This window comes from Eublepharis macularius, chromosome 4 (assembly GCF_028583425.1).
Source record: "Eublepharis macularius isolate TG4126 chromosome 4, MPM_Emac_v1.0, whole genome shotgun sequence".
In the NCBI taxonomy this organism is placed as follows: domain Eukaryota; kingdom Metazoa; phylum Chordata; class Lepidosauria; order Squamata; family Eublepharidae; genus Eublepharis; species Eublepharis macularius.
The window spans coordinates 108,513,586-108,533,453 of record NC_072793.1 but is presented as its reverse complement, the minus strand read 5'-3'; the positions used below and the strand labels follow the sequence as shown (position 1 = coordinate 108,533,453).

At 42.0% G+C, this 19,868-nt stretch overlaps 1 protein-coding gene across 2 annotated transcripts in view; it reads left to right on the top strand.

Moving 5' to 3' along the window:
• The window catches only part of VGLL4 (vestigial like family member 4), a 161,933-nt gene that overhangs the window by 34,491 nt on the left and 107,574 nt on the right, over nucleotides 1-19,868 (top strand). Inside the window, exon 1 of one of the 2 annotated variants that reach the window (XM_054976995.1) lies at nucleotides 14,546-15,074. The exons of the other annotated variant lie outside the window; for it this stretch is intronic. Coding sequence (XP_054832970.1) covers nucleotides 14,990-15,074 — 85 coding nt within the window. The 5' untranslated portion in view covers nucleotides 14,546-14,989. Of the gene's footprint in view, nucleotides 1-14,545; nucleotides 15,075-19,868 lie in introns of those variants that run through there. 2 annotated transcript variants of the gene reach the window in all.

The window sequence follows — 19,868 nt, the reverse complement described above, 5'->3', positions numbered from 1 at the left end:
ACCTTTCAAGCGATCCAACACCTCATAGATATCGGAGCTGTCGAACCCGTTCCCCTATCCGAAAGAGGACAAGGGGTTTATTCAATCTTCTTCACAGTTCCCAAGAAGAACGGGGACTGGAGGTCCATCCTGGACTTAAAGTATGTCAACCAGTTCATCCGAGTGAGACGCTTCAGGATGGAGTCCCTTCGTTCCATCACAGAGGCCCTACAACAAGGGGAATATCTTACCTCGATAGACCTGACGGAAGCGTATTTACATGTCCCCATTGCATCTGTGCATCGCAAGTTTCTGAGATTTTGCGTAAAGGACATTCATCTTCAATTCCGGGCAATGCCCTTCGGTTTGGCAACAGCACCACGAGTTTTCACCAAACTTCTGGTAGTACCGATCATCAGACTCAGGGAAAGGGGTCTCCATCTACACCCCTACTTAGATGACATCCTAATAAGATCCACCTCCAGGGATGCCTCCATCGAAGACACCAAGACAGTGATCCAGTTCCTGGAGAAGCACGGGTTCCTGATAAACCTGTCCAAATGCTCACTACAGCCATCGCAGAGATTGGAGCATTTGGGCATGATCTTAGACACCCGAATAGGCTGTGTCTTTCTTCCCGAGGAAAAGAGGATCAAGACAAAACGATTGATCTCTACAGTGATTGGTCAGCGGTCGTCTCCACTGATGGAATTGGCAAAGCTCTTGGGACTCTTAGTAGCAAACTCAGAGGCCATTTACTGGGGGCGTTTCCACACCAGACCACTCCAGACCCAGTTGCGACCATTTCAGCTTCTGATTGCCCAGAAAGCAAAGACCAACATACAGATCCCGAGAACGGTCAAGGAAAGCCTGAAGTGGTGGCTGGACGATGCCAACCTAGGACAGGGCAAGAGTTTTCTTCCTCCACGTCTCATCCAAATATTTACAGACGCCAGTCTGGTTGGCTGGGGAGCCACGCTAGAGCACAATCCAGCCCAGGGCGAATGGTCAGACAAAGAGCGAGAACTGCCTATCAACGTGCTAGAGTTGAGAGCTATTTACCTAGCCATCTCACACTTCAGAAACCAGATACAGGCCAGTCACGTCCTGATACGCACGGACAACGTAGCGGCGAAGACGTACATAAACAAACAGGGGGGCACCAGATCCTCACGTCTTCAACGAGAAGCTCACAGGATTATCCTCTGGGCGGAAGCCAATCTCAGTTCTATTCAGGCAGAACATATCAGAGGAATTCACAATATCCACGCGGACTGGCTGAGCAGGGGACTTCTTCATCCGGGAGAATGGACTCTCAAAAGGGAAGTGTTTCAGATAGTGACATCGCATTTCGGAACACCGAGGGTGGACCTCTTTGCCTCTCATCGCAACAATCAGGTCCCGAGATTCTTCTCTCGTTTCTTCCATCCACGAGCGGAAGGCACAGACGCACTGACGTCGACGTGGCCGAAGGGTCTCCTATATGCCTTTCCTCCTCTTCCGACGATCCCCAGGGTATTGCGCAAGATAAGGGAGCAGAAGGCGGACGTCATTCTGATCGCTCCATGGTGGCCGAGAAGACCGTGGTTTTCGACACTCCATCGGATGTCGTCGACGCCACCACTCAGACTGCCAGATCATCCGGACTTATTACAACAGGGCCCTATCTGGCACCCACGGCCGGAGTGGTGGTCCTTGACAGGATGGAGATTGAGCGGGACCGTTTCCAACATCAGGGGCTCTCTCCAGAAATCATAAATACCCTCATGGCTTCCAGAAAAGGGTCCACTGTCAGGATCTACAACTCGTCCTGGAAGGCCTTTATCAGGTGGTGCAAGCGGAAGAAGGCGGAACCATTCGATCCATCCCTTCAAACGATTCTGGGATTTCTACAAGAGGGCCTGGACAGACATCTGAGGCCTGCGACTCTGAGGAAGCAGATTGCGGCTATTAGCTCAATCATCACAGAGATCGAGGGCGTACCTCTGGCTTCTCATCCTCACATTAAGCGATTCTTGCGAGGAGCCACTTTGCTGAACCCGCCGGTGATACATCGGTTCCCAACCTGGCGCCTGAATGTGGTTCTTTCGGCCTTGACAAAGCCCCCGTTTGAACCGATTAAGAACATTCACCTGAAATGGTTGCGACTCAAAACCATTTTTCTGGTGGCAATTACCTCTGCAAGACGCATTTCGGAAATGGGTGCCCTTTCCATAAGACAGGACTTGTGCATATTTCATAAGGACAAAGTAGTGTTGAGGACCGACCCTGCATTCTTGCCCAAAGCGTATTCCACTTTTCACATGTCTCAGGAGATAGATTTACCATCGTTTTGCCCGAGACTGGTACATTCCAGAGAACGCGAATGGCATAACCTGGACGTAAGGAGGGCCCTGAAAACGTACATAATCAGGACAGAGACTATTCGACAGACTGATTCTCTCTTTATTAACATATCACAGCCTAGAGCGGGGCATCGCATGTCTCCCTCGGCCATTGCTTATAGCATTAAGACGTGCATTAAGGAAGCCTACAAGGCTCAAAAAATGGACATTCCAGCAGGTATTACTGCTCACTCGACCAGAAGTGCGGCTACTAATGCGGCTCTGAGAAGGAACGCAACCATTGTAGATATTTGCAAGGCAGCTACTTGGTCGTCTGCTACCACATTCATCAAGCACTACCGTTTACACACGTATGCTTCAGCCGATGCAGCTTTCGGACGTAGAGTGCTTCAACATGTAGTGGAAGACGAAGACTCCGTCCCACCCAGAGGATAGACAACTGCTTTGGGAGCACCCACGATGTCCTCCGCCTCAGAGGGAGAACGGGCCCTTGGACACTTACCGTGAAGGGTCCTTCTCCTCTGAGGACAGGAGGACATCGTGCCCTCCCAGAGTCTTCATCTCCTCCAATTCGGATAACAAGATTCAATGATCTACCATTTTCTTCTGCTGCATCTTTATTACGATCTTCTGCCTTGCCTTATTCGTTCCTCTCTGTATGTTGTTACCTGTTGACGTTGTTTGTTCTTGTTACCTTTTGTCTCTTATTAAGGTTACAGTGAATTTAGTTTAGAATATTTTAAGGCGTTGGAACTGCTGAGGGGAATCACCCGAACTGAAGAGAGAGGGTGGTCCCACCGCACAGGAAGAGGAAGAAAAAATTCTATTTCCTGCCTCCCCGATTGGACGGTGGGAATCACCCACGATGTCCTCCTGTCCTCAGAGGAGAAGGACCCTTCACGGTAAGTGTCCAAGGGCCCGTTTTGTGGTTATGCCTACCATCCTGTGTCAGAATCCCAAAGGAGCCTGGATGTTCAAAAACATTGGGGACCCTTGTATAATAGATGGGTATATGCTCCTTTTTTGAACGCTTTAATGACATTCAAAATTCTTTGAGTTCTTGGGTGATTCCGCACGAGTGGTTTTCCCTGCTTCAGCTTCTAAATGACCTCGATTTTCTCTTGTGTTTCCACACGTGGGAAGGCAATCCTAGCAGCAGATTTGAAGCCCCTGCACGTTTTGTCCATTTTTTCCCCATCCTGCTTCCCCCGACTTATTTGTCCATTTGCAGCAGATTAGGGATTTTAATCATGCGGAATTCTTTATCCGATGTTGTCCCCACCCTTGCCCTTTTCTCTCGCCCTTCAAATTTGATTGGCCAATCATGTTTTCTAAGCCACACCCACTACCCTTTCCCTTTTCCTCTTTTTTTAAAAAAAAATGTAAAAAAACGTTGCAACGTTTCTACATGTCTATGCAGAAACATATCCTGTGTCACATGACAACAGCTGACCAATAACCGGTCCATTTTACAACGCGCCAAATTTGTTACTTGTTGCTTGCTGACAGCTGACGGCTTCTGAGGTAGAGTGAAAGTGATGGAGAGACTTCAGCGTTCAACTAGTGGTCTAGGCATTTCATGGAGGGAGAAAGAGAACGTCCTCAACACAACACCTATCACTAAACCTCACTGCTCACGAAGAAAGCGGGAAAGATAGACGCGGGGTCATTGGTAACAATTTTCCCTCCAATAGCCAATACTCTTCCACAATATCGGCAGGAAGTGCTCTGGCCTATCCAATATGTTTATTTGATGCAACGTTTATGTGTAGCAACGTTTTTTGTGAGAAATTTTTTATAATGTGTTGGTTTGATGCAACGTTTATGTGTAGCAATGTTTTTTTGGGGAAAAAAGGAAAAATGAAGATGTGCATCATTCGACACTTCCCCCAGAAAAAGCGATGAGGAATCGATTTTTATCCTGTCAAAAATTCCGCATGATGGACTTTGAGCCGATGAAATATGCGAAACAAAAGCCTAATGTGGAATCGGGGAGAAGTGGATTCATAGGACTCCACCGCGGCATGACTGCTCAGAAAGTCCAATCAAAATTGATCATGCGGAATCCCCCCTTTTTAGCAGAATTGGAAAGTAACAGCTAGACGTCAGGTACTTTTTCTTTGTGGACTTCTATAGTTCCTGTTCTTGAAACACTCTAGAGTTTAAAAATGAGAGCTGGCCCTTTTGCTCTTGTCATCAAGAGGAAATCTTTCTATACGCACCTCTATAGAGGTGTTGATGTTTCACAGAATTCTTGAGTGCTAGGCTAGTAGCCACACTGAGAACATTTTTCTTGGAGTATGTTTACTTCACAGCAACTTTTAGTATTATCTTTTACTTCTTTCTTATTTTTGTATAGAGTGTTGTCTTTGTATTTAAGTGTAATTAGATATTGTTCATTGGGGTTGCTTTTAGAGGTCTGTCTCTCTCTCTCACACACACACCATGCCTATGATGCAGCCAGTATAATTTTAGAAATTGTGATTACAGGATTTAGGTTCCTTCCACTGATGGTCATGACTTTTGAAGAACAGATGGGCGCAGTTGTTTGAAGCTTACTAAACAAACTCACCATAAGCAATCATCCAGACTTAGACTTCTGTGGGAAAGCATTGTGGTAGCCTTTCTTGACAAATCCATAGAGTCTGACCATGAGTGTTTTAAGAGACTGTTGTTAGGTCTCTATATTTTGTTCCCTTATATGATACTTGTGACTTCATATAAACCTACAAAGTTAGTGTCAGATCTTCTGATGACTCCATTTATTTCTCTGATTCTTGTAGATAGTTTAATCACTGTGTGCTTCGCACTGAATCACATCTGAACTGAAACACTTTCAGATTTTGCTTCCTCTGACACAGCCTTGGGGCCTTGTTCATTCATATTGTACGAGATCCAAACCCACCTTCTCCAAATGAAGACCTTGGCTATTATGTTGAACAAGTAATGAGAATGGCCCAATGGCTAGTTCTGCATCTCAGGTGAATTATCCAGTCTACAGATCAGTACAATCTGGAGCTGCAGGTTTAATATGTTATTGGCCTTCCTTTAAAGTGGCCATGGAACAAACTGGAAAATATGTATTAGGTACAATAAGGAGGTTATTCCTTTCTGTTCAGTGACCTGGAAACCAGCTTGTTAATTGAAAAGACTTAAGAAAACCAAAGCTATGATGTTATTCCTGGATGTTGCATCACAGCCTACATAGTTCTCAAAACATGACCTTAAGATATCAGTCAGCCTAGCATTATTCTTCTCTATAATCCTTTACTGATTAGTCGTATTTAAAAGAAATCCCTTTCCAACACACTGCATCATAGAAAATAGATAACTGAAAACCTAAACAGAGTCTTTGTATACTTAACAAAATAAGGGTGTGAATCAAATACCCCAACATAGGTAGCTGTCTTACGCAGAGTCAGGTCATTGGTTCATCTAGCCCAATATTGTTTATTACTAACAATGACTTGTCTAAGGGAAAAAGAGGTCTTTTTGAACACAAGTCACCTGGATTTGCTAGTAATGGAACCTTGAACTTCATGCAAAACATGTATTGTACCACCAAACTACATTCCTTCTTTCATCTAGGTATGTCAGACAACCAGTTACTAGTATACAAGCCTACACAGAGATCACAAAGAGGAAGAGATTGCAGTTCAGTAATTAGGGAAGGATATTCTGTACATCTCCAGAAGTACTTCTGTTATCATTTTCCAGGATTTTAGCCTTTGTATTCAAAACAGACTTCTGTGTGATAGATACTTGGCAAAATTAAGTTGAGAGAAGGGAGGAGAGAATGGAAAGATTGCCTGTAAAAAAGAGAAGTGTTGGGGTGGCTGTATTCATGATGATTTGCTAGAAGCAAAGAGATTAAAAGAACAGTGGATTTTTGCTGCAGAAGAATGTGTTGTCTGGTTATAATAACATAATAATAACATCTGATTTATACACTGCCCTTCAGGATGATTTAACACCCACTTAGAGTGGTTTACAAAGTATGTTATTATCAGGGCTCATTTTGAGGGGGAATGCGCAGGAACGCAGTTCCGGCAGTTCCCAAAGAGGTCACATGTGAGGTGGCCCCGCCCACCTGTCTCTTGGCCATTGGGGCCCGTTACGGCCTGGATTGGGGCCAAAACACACTGGATCAGGCCTCTGACTGGTGGTGGATCACTCTCCCACTTAGCAGAGGCCTGATCTTGACCATTTTGGGCCCCTTTTCAGCCATTTTCAGCCCCCTTTTGCCATTTTGGGCCCAATTTCAGCCCTAAATGGCCAGGATTGGGTCCAAAACAGCCAGGATAGGTGATGTCTGGGGGTGTGGCATATGCAAATAATCTACGCTAATGACACACTTCTGGTGGTCAAGGGGCATGGGATATGCTAATGAGTTATGCTAATGAGTTCCTCCAGCTCTTTTTCTACGAAATGACCCCTGGTTATTATTATCCCCACAACAAAACACCCTGTGAGGTAGATGGGGCTGAGAGAGCTCCTAGAAGCTGTGACTGACCCAAGGTCACCCAGCTGGCTTCAAGTGGAGGAGTGAGGAATCAAACCTGGTTCTCGATTCGGTTTCGTTTTCTCGGCCATGTCGGATGCTCCTCTCCGCAGGTCCGGGAGGAGGCGCCCGAGCAGCCTGACCGGGCGGCTGACCTGCGAAGGTTAGCCCCCAGGACTCCCAGTGAGGGAGGCAGGGTCCGGGGCGCTGCGGGAAGAACCCCCTGAAGTCGATGCAGGGGGTAAATTGCCTGTTTGCCCCTATGGAGGCCGGCAGACATGCGCAGCACATCGAGTGCTGCCGGGCCATGGAGAACGGCAAAGAGCAGATCTAGGTGAAAACCTGTAAGTAAGCGAATCCCTTCAGTTACTACAAGCATATGCGAAGGATTGGTGGGATTTGAAGCTAAGAAGGCTTGGATTTCTTCCCCCTCATTGAGTTTCGGAATTTGGTCGGAGGACTCCCCCCCTCTAAAATGGCGACGAAAAAACAGAGTCCCGCTATGGGCAAATCAATCTCGGCTGCCTTGCAGGGAAAAGGAGAGTCTCTGGAGGAGCTGGTGAAGCGGTCGGTTACTGAAGCCATAAAGCCCTTTGTTGACAAGCTAAACGAAACAGATCAAAGGGTTGGCTTAATTGAGAGCGAAGTGAAAACCATTAAGGAAACAGCGGGGGGGGGGCGGAGAAGTCTGCTCGGGAAAATGCGGTACTCATGAGGGCAACAAACAAAGAATTAAAGCTGGTGGAGAACCAACTGATCGGGCTGCAAGTGGAGCGAGCTCAGACAATTTTACGTCTACAGAATGTGAAAGAGGAGGAAAATGAGAATTTAAAGGATCTGGCCTCGGAACTTTTGGCGGCACCCGCGATGGCAACTAAAGAAGAGTTAAAAAGCGCCATTTTGGAAGTCCGCCGGGCTTCTTCAAAATATGCAACAAAGCGTCAGCTGCCTCGCGAGATCATTATTGATTTCTCATCTAAGAAGATTCGGGACACTATCCTATATAATTCATACAATGCGGATTTGGACTTTCTGGGTAATAAGGTTAAGATATTGAAGGACGTTCCATTTTTAGCTCGGAAAAGAAGATTTAAATATAAAAGGTTTGCGGCTCTTCTGAGGAAACGTGAAATAAAGTACAAATGGTTATTTCCGGAAGGCATCTGGTTTAGCTACAAAGATCAAACCTATAAGATAACATCAGAAGATCAGCTAAGGGACTTTGAGTGTAAATACCAAGAGTTCCAGCAAGATTTCCAGCAAGAAAAAAATTATTCCAAGTCTGAAGGGGGAGGGGAGGAGGGAGCGAGCACAGTGATTGTAGCTGGGCAGAGAGAATTGCGACTGAGACTCGGGGGGAGGAAGAAGACCTAATCTTGATTGTAATCTGTATTTTATAAGGTCTACCAATCTAACAGCATTTTAAATTTTTTTTTTTTAAAAAAAAAGGAATCAAACCTGGTTCTCCAGATTAGAGTCCCGTGCTCTTAACCACTACACCAAACTGGCTCTCAATTTAGTTATAATTTGCTAGGATTTTAACCTGTGTGGAAGTCATGCCATTACTCAGTGGTCCCCAACCTTTTTTGAGCCTGCAGATGCCATTTGAATTTTGAGAGGGGATGTTAAGTGCATTCTCAAAATGGCTGTCACAGTAGGTGGTGCCAAATCCCAAATTGCTGTTGCAAGAGGTGAAGCCAAATAGAAAACCTTGCTCCTCACTGCAAAAAAATTGTATGGCATCCACAATAAACATCAGAAACTGCCTTATTCACTGTCCAACTATTGGTTTGTCAAGGTTCGTATTATCTGTACTTTGGTTGGAAGCATGGTCCAGCCACTGGGAGGACAGCAACCCTGGAGAATGAGTGGGTGGGCTTCTACTCCTGAACACTTCTACACCTGAACACCTCATGGAACAGCCAAGTTCACTGGAGTAACAAAGCTCCCTCTCTGCTTTGCCAAAAAAGCTCATGGCAACAGGTGTCAGGCCTTAATAGAATTATACACTGACTAATGAAAGCCTGGGTGCTTACCAGTTCTGCAGTGGTTGTGGCTATTATTGCAAATGGAGAAAACTCTTTCATTTGAGTGAGGGTAGCAAGCCATGCCTTACAATGTTCTCCTCGCTTTCTGAAAAGCTTAGTGGACACCACATTGTGGAACCCTAGTATAAATTCTCTTTTAAGTGTGGGGAGGTAGAAGGCTACAGTTGCCTAGTGTGAAGGCAAAACACTCAGCATATGTTCAGAGGCACTCATTCATTCAAGGTTTTTTTTTTCTGTTGAAGAATTCTGTGCCAGGGTTCGCTGACCAATCTTGGATCAGTCACTTGTTGCTCTCCTTGGAAACAAAATGGAACCTGTATCTTCTAAATGGTATAAGTAAAATTTAGTACATTGAATTATTATACAAGTTAGAAAACTTTGGTCCCATTTTCCTTGGAAACCAACTAATTGTGTAGCTTGTGGCCTGCCTCACTGCTTTTGTCATCTGGAGCCATCTGTTGTATATACTTTTACTTTTATTCCCTGCTTCTGGCACATTTTAATATGGATTGCATTGGGCTGTGCCACTGGGCTGCCAAGCTCTGTTCTTATTTTATCCATTTATACATAGGAGTGTCTCTATTTCAATTTTGAAATGCTGGAGAGTACGACCTAGTACTGACAAAGTATAAGTGCATTTTAAAAGACTGCTCCAAGTGCATCTAGTTTGTCTTGGATTTGACAAGCTTTCAGTGAGTGCAAGAACAATAAAATTGTTGCTATTTTGAATCCATAATGAAAATGTGAAGCACGTGCAAAACTGATGAATCTTGCTAGTAATTTAACAATATGTGTGATTCAGCATTCTATGTTAACTGAACAGTGTGCAGTTTTGACATTTGCCTATAGGGGACGGTGTTGTGCTAAAAATATATTTGAAAAAATAAATTTTGTAATTCTTGAAGAGATGTATGTGTTGCTGCAAAAATATCAATTTCATGGTACCTTAGAGACTGGCGTAAGCTTTCATGGAAGGATCTATTTACAATGCTATGAGAGACTCAATTTCTGAACTGAATAGTCCCTGTGTGTATATACATCTCTTTGCCCATTGTTGTTTATATTATGCATCTGATGAAGCATGTATTAGTCCACAAATTAATGCTATTGTAAATTTATAACTCTTTAAGGCGCCACAACATTTAAAATATTTGAAATGGTATTGGTGGGCACAACACCACCACCTCATGAACTACTCAGTGGTGCCTAAAATGAACAAACGAAACAATAAATGTTAAGGCTTAGTTCAGCTATAGGCTGATATTTGCCTTTCTCACATACAGGATATTTTCTATAATGTGACATGCTTGATAGCATTTCAGTCTGAGCTCATCACATACTGAATACATTCCTACTAAATTATTTTATAAGACCAGTGGGAATGTATTCTTTGGAAGAACAGACAAAGTACATTTTCATAATGTAAAAATACTCTTGGAGGGAATTTATAATTTCTCTGCAATAACATTTGTTGGTGTTTATATGTATGCATGGGGTAAGTGAATGTGTTCTTTATGTCTTCACTACTGATATATTTCAGTTTGAATAATAACTTATAAGCGCATGAAAAGTGACTTGTTTAGTAGTTAACTTTATGTAGCACTCTACTGCATGTGAAAATAGAAGTTTGATATACTGTTTAAAATGCAGAACAAAACAGCATTGAGAGCATTAAAATGTATGCAGTTGGATGGAAAACATGTATCAGTAAGTCTAGTATTTATTTTGGTATTTATTTTAAAGGATGATGCTAATTATTTTATTGTTTCAGTTTCTGAGTAAACTGCGCCATGAACGTTCATTTCTTTAATAAATAATATAATAGTATTTTTATGCTGCTCAGATACCATAAGGCTAGGTTGAATGAACAGGTGTTAAAAGTGTACAATCCTATCTGCAGTTATAGTTGCTAGGTGGGAATTAATGGAATGAGAAGGGCTGCTAGAGTTGCATTGTCTGATATATGCTACCAGTGTACCCCTAATATCAATGAGATACAGCCAGCATATGGAGAAAATTGAAGGGATGGGTGTAGCAGAGGGGGGAGTGGGACTGAGTTCAGAACCGATATTTGATTAAAGAACACTTCCAGACCCCAGTAACGGTGTAATGTTATGCCTGCCAAGCATTGGCACCAGTAATAAAAAACCCACTCAAGTCATAAATAGTGCTTTTACCCACCTCTTCCCCATCTATCTCCACAGCCACATCTGAGGATAGGATTGACTATCTCAGGAATCAGTCTGCTGGCACAGCATGAGCAACATACAACCTCCAAGGGAACACATGCAAAGATATTAAAGGGGGTGGTTATTTCACTTTTCATGACTGCAAAATGGAGCATTCAAGTAGGAACTGGGGTAATCGGCAGGACCCTTTAAAATATATTGCTGTGTACAAATAGCAAGTGGCAACAATAACAAAAAAACAGGAATGGCAGATGAATTGAACCTCTTCTTTTCTCCGACTCTTTGCTGTAGCAGGCAGGCCACATTCAAGGTCTGTAGTGGCAGCTGTAAAATCAACAGCTGTTCCTATGTTGGTTTGCATTTTTTTTTCTTTCCTGAGATTCTGTGCCACTCAGAAATATATAGCAGATGGGAATGCAGCAGGTGCAGAAGTACCAAGTATGGGTGGCAGTTACGTCTGGTACTCTCTGTCAAGTAACTTTCAGAAAAATAGAAGCCCTGCATAGATACAAAGTTTAGCATCCCCATGTTTCTGTGATGCTGTCAGGACTCAGTCCAACAACAATACTGTTCACTAAAAGTGCAACAGATACCTGTATACTTATTATGTTTATTGTTATGAACATTGTGTGGAATCTGTTGAGGGTGTGGGGTGAACTGTGGCTGTAGGTTCTGTATGCAGGTCTCTTTCAACCAGGCTGTGGGATGGGCTAACAGTGGTCCATTCTTTCTTGTTCCATCCTGGTTCAGTCCCTGGCAGATGGGTTGTTTGTAGGCTTTTTTTAGCCTGATTGTGACTTCTATGAAATTTGAGCCCTGGCCTGAAGGCTGCTCTGGTGGTTGCAGTTAAATAAGCAGCTGTTGCTGTTGCTGTTTTTCCTGTTACTAGCGGGCCATGAAGACTTGTGTGAAGGGAGTTGCCGCACTCTTTCTGGCAGTGTGGTGGTGTGTGGGAAAGGATGTGGGACTGGTTCTGTGGTATTGGCATGATGTAACAGACATCGTGGTACACTGATGGGTGCCTTCCCTTCAGAGGTGCTATGGAAGTGTCTCTTCAGTGGTCAGTCTTGTGATTGATAAGTCTAAGTGGAGTTTCCAGGGACATTGTGGGAACTAGTTTTCTACCCGTGTTGCTTCATGTAGGGACGGCATTAGTGTAACTCCAATACAGCAGGCACTAGCATGGCAATCTTATGGTAGCACATACCCATGTCCTGGAAGTCAAAAGAAAAAATATACAAGAAGAACAAATGGAAGACTTATCACCAATATAGGCATCTAAAGACCTAAGAATGACATAAAATTGGGGAATTAAAAAAATCTGTATTTTCTGAGAAAGAAGTAAAAAAAATCCAGGTGCTTATGCACTGCCTCTATTTTTTTATCTTTGAAAAATGATAAATGTTATGGTATCATTTAAGATCTTTCATCCAGGATCAAAGTCTTACAGTCTGCTTAGATGATTGTCTGTTTCAAGCTGTTAGACACAGTACCACCTCCTGTAGGTTCTTGTGTAGTGTCCTTTTAAAAAATAAAACACTTCAAGGGAAGGATATTCTAGTTATCTAGGAACTTGTTTTATTGCTGAATTGTTTCGTACAATTAGCAAGCATTCCGTGATATCCAAACTAAATTTACCTTGCTTCATCTAGAGAATTTCTTCTTGTTTCTCTCTCAAGGGCCCTGATAACTAGCAGTTCTCTCTCTTCTTTTAGATCTTTTGAAAACTGCGGTTATATCCTTCTTAATCTCTTCTCCAAGCTTGTGATTCTTCAACAATGTCATAGCTTGTGCCACCCCCAAAACTAGGATAGGTATCTCCATGCATTTTTTTTACAAAGGCAAGCATCAATGTTGCATAGCATTTTCAAAACTCTACAATGTCTTAATGCAGCTGAAACAAGAACACGAGGTCCCCCCCCCGCCCCGTGATTTAGTGTCAATCAATACTAGTGGGAAGTCATGAATCAATACAGGCAGTCATGAAACAGCTCATATTCTAACTGGACAGAGAGAGAATTGAACAAGTGAAGTGAAATACTCTGCTTCCTGAGCCACTCAGAAGGTACACAAATTGATCCAGGAAAACCCTTATGTCTCCTGTCCAAGAAAGTGCTCACAGTTCCTATTTTACCTGTTTTACTCTGATATTCCCAGATGTTATGTGATAGAATACCTGAAGGTAGCTATCTTCTTTATTTTACATATGTGTGCTTAATTTCTAAGTTGAATCTAGTTTTCTCACTTATAAATTAAACAAATATACGCATTCTCCATTGATTGTTCTCCTCTAAGAAGCTCAATTTTCCCCCCTGTAAGAGAGGAGGTAGCCATTTGAGAGTTCTGTGAAGGGACACTTTCTTAGAAAACGCAGAAGTTGGGTGGGCCAGTGAGAGGCAGAAACTACAATGGGGGGAGGGACAGCATCAGGGTGACAGATGCAAATAGCCCTCCTTGTTGAACTACTGAATCACTATGCTTAAATTACTGTGGCTCTTGCGTCTTAAAATATTTTGTAAATTCTGCCTGATAGAGCGTTTCAAAATGCAGAGGAAATTATTGCCGAAGTATTAGATTTCTGAGTTCTTGACTTCCCCTCTTTCCCCTACTATGTTTACTTTTAGTAAAGCAAATTGGATTTTAGGCATTCATCTTCCACTAGGGAGCCACAGATTGATTTCCATTGACCCAAAATTCATAGAATTGCACTGATTACAGATGTTCCCCTCTTGGGGATGATTCACATGCATCTGTATAAACAATAAAGAACGTTTTGGATCAAGATTTGATGTGCAGTAAAACAAGCCACATCCTGAAATGAGAATCGTGGGCAGATAAATCCCCTTTGTTTCTCTCTAGATGGAGATGGCTTAAGCAGTAAAAATCCCAGGTAGTAAAATGCCATTTTTATAACTTTTTTCCAACTATTAAGGTCCTATAAATATTTCAAACGTACTACTTTACTGATGAAACTATTTAAAAAATCATGGGCTCTTTCTCTAACTCAGATGGTGATTGACTAGCTCTTGTATAAAAATCCATTAAATTGGTTCTTCAACAAATACTATTTTTTAATAACATTTCTTGTGCTATTAACTTGAAGATGCAAACAGCTTGGAAACTGAACTGAAGGAGTTATATGGTGTATAAAAACAAGCAAGGGGGGACCTTTTAATGAAAAAAAGAGAACTTGATCTGCTTAAAAGTTCCTTTCAGGGGGGGAAAACCCCTCTGTAAATGTAGTTGGTTAAGGTATTGCCAACTGCTCTTGCTTATTTCTTTTCCCTCCCCCTCGCCGGATCTCTGCAGTGTAACTGTGCTTCCTGTAACGGCAGAATCTGACATGGCCTCTCCTGAACAGTCTCCAACTCCTCCTCCTCCTCTGACTCGCTTTCGGAGTCTCAATGCATTTGGAGCCTGATCTTGTGCAGAAAATATCCCTGACATTTGAAGAGCTCCAGGGATTCACTGAGCATGCTCAGTCATCACTGTCTGCTAGAAAGAGGAAGCTAGTTTACATAGGAGTCATACCAAGCATAGCCTGCATGTCAGTGCAGTTAACTTGCAGCGGGCTGTGAGGAGAATTAGCATGTCTTTGTGCTAGGATATCGGTGCCCTTCTCTCCCCCCCCTTTCCCCTCCCAATCTGGAAACAGATCTAGATGCAATTTTGTTTGTAATTGGCAACGCAATACTTTTCAAATTCTCCATCTCCGATTCTAAAGCCCGTTAAGGAGATTTTGGCTCTCCCTCCTCTTTTTCCTCAACTCGCTTTTATTATACTTTGTTTTGATTCGTCGGAGGCTGGGCCTTGAGCTTGCGGGACTCGGGAAAGAGCCAGGAGCTCCTCGCCAGCGTTTGCCCGCGTACTTGTCGCTGCTTTGGGGGGCGGAAGCAAGCAAGCTGGTCTTCTTTGCTAGCCCGCTAAATGCTATTTATGAAGATGGACCTGTTGAACTACCAGTACTTGGACAAGATGAACAACAATATTGGTATTCTCTGCCAGTATGAAGGTAACTTGGAATCATGTTGCTTTTCTGCCTTTGTTTTACGTTGGCCTTCTCTCTGTTTCCTAAGCCGCGCTGTGCCTTTGTAAGTGGAAACGTTTTGTAAATGTTTTTTTTAAAAAAAGAAAAGCCGAAGCCCTGTTCTTTTCAGTTCGAGTGTTGATTTTTTTACCGCCTCCCCCCCCCCCCCCCGTATTTGTGCCTTATGCATGCATATTCGAAGTTAATGTAGTTGTGCGGAGAATTGTTTAATGCTTTTAGAGCCAATGAGAGATTTCATGCGGGGCTGGTTTTTCTCTCTTGAGAATATACGTCCGTTCACACAGGGAATATAGACTTCTTGTATCGATGAGTGGATCGTAGAGGTGTGTGTGTTGCTGAGGCCATTTTTTGCTTTGGGGGGTAATAAAGAGTTTTTCACTTCTCCGCCCAGGGGTCGAAGGGTGTCTGTACTACAGAATACAGAGTGGCCCTTTGTTTGACTTCTCATTTCCTGTACAGCCTTGAGAAAGCTCTGACATTGAGCGCTGCCTCCCCTTCTCCTCAAGGCCCACATCTCCTCCCTCAAGGCCTCACCAGTCTGTCCCAAGCAGAAAGAACTACACAGCCACAAGAAAACATAACTTTATGGTCATCTTCTGAGTGGTTCCTCTTTGCTCTCCAGCTTCCATGTTCATGCTCTTGCAGACATAGGTTTGTTTGTTCCGAATACACCAGTTTTACAGTAACATGGTTGTATTTTCTTTTCTTTCATGTACTGGCAGGAGGAGTGGTAGCTGCTTTTTAACTAGTTATGTACGTGCCATTTGAAGTATTAGCAATGGCTTAGTTTAGCAAGCAAACAAAAGGCACCATGATCAGTAGGTCTGCTTTTGCTGTTTGTTTTCTCTCACAGGCACTCACTCTACATATCTCCCTTTTCCTTGCTTGAATAAATGTTACTGTAATGGTCAGTGATGAATATGTAAAGAATACCTAAACACAATGCAGCTAAGGTTGGAGGGATAGGTCTGTCTAGGCCTCAGATCAGAATAAGCAGTGTTGAAAACCTATCAACTAAAATTGCGAGGCCCATGTTTTCATGGTCCTGGGTGGGGGGTGGGGGGCAGAATGACTGGATATTCTCTACTTAGTTCTAGATGTGTGCCTGCTTCCTAAAAGTTTTGAAAATACATATACTGAAGATACTTTTTTTATACATGAGTAGTGGAGGGGAAATAGCTGAGATCAGTGCGATGGTTTCATACCTGATGGTTTAATCCCGATATTTTCAAAGGTTACTTGTTTTTCTACAACTGCCCCAATTCCTTGTTCTCCTCACATTTTGTTGTTTGGAAATAATTTGTTAATAGAAGGAATGTCCTTTAAGGAACCTTTGTTGTTGTTGCCATCACTGCAATTTATTGTTAACAATTGTTGCTGTTCCCTTTCTATTTTAACACTAAAGTTAAAATGTTTGAACTGAAAAGACTAGAACAAAATTAATAATATTTATGCTGTCATGGTTTTAAAAAGCCTATACTGACACAATTTTGCTGGGTAGTTGTCACTATTATCTTTATATAATGGCTTCAACAAGGATGAGTTGTTTTGCACACCAACCAGCCACTTGTAAATTCTACTGACTTTTAATAAAAGCGTGCCAAGTACATGAGCCAGTTTGGTGTAGTGGTTACTCTAATCTGAAGAGCCGGGTTTGATTCCCCACTCCTCCACTTGAAGCCAGCTGGGTGACCTTGGGTCAGTCACAGCTTCTTGGAGCTCTCTCAGCCCCACCCACCCCACATGGTGTTTGTTATGGGAATCTGTGTGGAAAAAAGCCCCATGGGGCAGGGTGTCATAAGGAGGGGAATTAGCCAATATTCAGCAAAAAAAGCTGGCTGGATCCAAATCAGTTTTAACAGGGCCCTGATGCTTGCATTTTTCTGTTTAAAAGAGTGATACAAATCTTTATTCTTGAAGTCATGTGAGGATATTCCAGTTCTCTGTTGTTTAGCTTTCTAGATGGGAAAACACTAATCTACTCTATTATGAATAGAAGAATCTAGTAAAGGTACAAGGCAGACCTTGTCATGTGTGTTCTTATGTACTTGTTTAAATAATAGGGCCTGCTATGCACCTTACAAAATTCTTCTATCTGTACTAGAGGAGTTTAATGTTTTCTTTCTAGAAAGCTGAGAGTGGAGAACTAGAATATCCTCTCATGACCACTGAACATAATCTTCTTTGTGGAAAATATATTTAGGTATATAAGGAACATGCGAGCTTCTATATCCCATCTGAATAATGTTCCTAAGAGCATAGCCTTTAAATTGAGACTACTTGAGTCCAACTAATCTAATTTTTATGCAATATATATGCAGTTCATTTGAGGTAGGCATCCAGGTATCTTCTCCTTTCAGGTAGCAGTTCTGTTGCAAAGATATTGCGATTTCTCAGCTCACAGCTGGCAATACATTACTTGGGGAAATGCAAGTCACTCTTTTCCCTTTGTATTCAGTGAGCTTTGTAACTTTAATATACTATGAGTAAAATAAATTTGGAGGTTGCATCTTGATTGGTTTTTTAAAGAGCTTTCCTGTAGTATTCTAGGTCTCTCAAAAAGCATAGCTCTAATTTGTTTCTTAAATTGTTTAGGTATATTAAGTTTCATAACTTTTAATTTAAGAAATGAGTAATATTAGTAAGAAATTAATTTGCAAAAAAGTTAGTAGTAATGACTTTGTTCTTTTCAAATTTTGTTAGTAGGTCTTTACTGAAGACCTGGAGAGATGTAGTGGTTAAAATGTCTGACTAAGATCTGGAAGACCCAGAGGACTCTGTCATGGAGGCTTGCTGGGTGACTTTTGGGTCAATCACACATTCTTAGCCTAACCTATCTTGCAGGGTTGTTGTGAGGACAAAATGGAGGTGAGAACAGAGTAACTGCTTTGAGTTCCTGTTGTGGGGAAAGGTGAAGTATAAATGATATAAACAGAGTCATCCTATGGACTCAAAACATGTCTTTGGGCAGATTGCTGTGTTTCCTCCAGAGTTTCCCATCCATAATAGAATACAGTTTACAGAGCTTATTGTGAGAACATAAAGGGATCCATCCCAAGAGATTTGCCCAGAGGCATTCACTTCATTGAAGTGAATGAAGCCATGAATACATTGTGCCCTTGTCTACACATCTCATTCATTTCAATGGGGTTTGCACAGAGAATTTTCTTCCTCGTTTGCATTCTGAAAGTGGTGTATAACTCCTGTAGTAAATCTTACGTCACTCTCCATACAACGCTAAAATGTAAGTTTTCAGTTGTGTATCCAGATCATTGGAGGAATGATTAACAAAGGAATTGGTTATTAGTGTTGTGCTTTTTTTTCTTTCCATAGTCTTATGTCTGCTTCTAAAATATTCAAGCTAATCAAATGAAATATGATAAAATAATTTTGATTGTACATGGCTTATAACACAACACCAGTTGAAAGGGGCTGCAAAAAAAGCAACTTATTTTCTTCCTTATACGTGACATTGATAATATTTTTTGGCTTCTCTGCAAAGGCATTTTACTGCAAAGCCTGTCTGCTTAATCTAAAATCAAGCTATTCTCTGGGATTGGAATCTGACTTCCTACCACTGATGACAAAATAGAATTGATAACCTGGTCCTTTTGTTGATGGAATCCTGCTTCTTGTTGAAGGAAGTTTCTAACTTAACAGGATCGTAGTGCAAGGAAAAGTTTGCTTGTTGGCTTGTTTGTGTAAATCAGAAATTAAACTCATTGAGGGATGCTCATTCAGAAGTGTGTAGTGGTGTTGTGCTGACAAACTGTCAGGGATATCCTTGATCTCCTTGCGTATTGTAACTTCCTTAAGAGGCCCAGTGTAGTAAGGAATGATTAAACACTACAGTGAAAAAAAAGATAGCTTTGAATCAGCTTTCCTGCATAAAATTTGCCTTTATTTCATTAGAGGTAAGTGGATGGGTGGAAGTATTGTTTGTGCATTTTCACTTTAAGAAACATATACCATTTCATTTAGCTATATTAACATAATAATCATATATTAGAGGTCCCAGCTGACAGATAACCCCTTCGGTGTATAGAAAGGAGAACATTTGACGTTTTTGGCTTTCAAAACTTGCTATCTCAGTTGACAAACAGAAGGGAAGCAGAAGCTTGTTGATACAAAGGAAAATTAGAAGAATTTGGATCAGTAGTATTGTCTATGTTGGTGTGCATGAACTTACTTGGTGTGTATGAAAGAAAGCCACTAAAAGGTGGCTTTCTTAAAACCGAAGAGGCACAGATACACGGCTCATCTTCCTTTGTTCATCATAGGCATTGAATATACTGCCTGTGAAAATGCTAATAAATTACAGTGCATATTAACTAATCCAAATGTTGAATGGGATGGTCCTTTAATTGTTCTTATGCTCTTGGAAATGTTACAAATTTGTCATTCTTATATGTCACAGTTCTTTTTCTTTTCTGAAGCAAGTGTTGGGTAAAGACCTTTCTGTACCTGAAACACTGGTGGGCTGTTGCTAGGTGAAGATCTTTCTCTGCGGGTTGTAGCTAAATAGAGTAGATGCAGTACTGTGGTTTGATTTTAGTATAAGGCGGCTTCATATGTTCATATATAAGGTATAAGCTTTCAAGAATCAAAGCTCCCTTCAGTATCTGAAAAAGGGAGCTTTGACTCTTGAAAGCTTATACCCTGAAAAGCATGTTGGCCTCTAAGTAGACACATCCAACTGTTCTACACATGGCTACCTACCTGAAACTGTGTTCACATATGACCATCAAGGATGTGTAG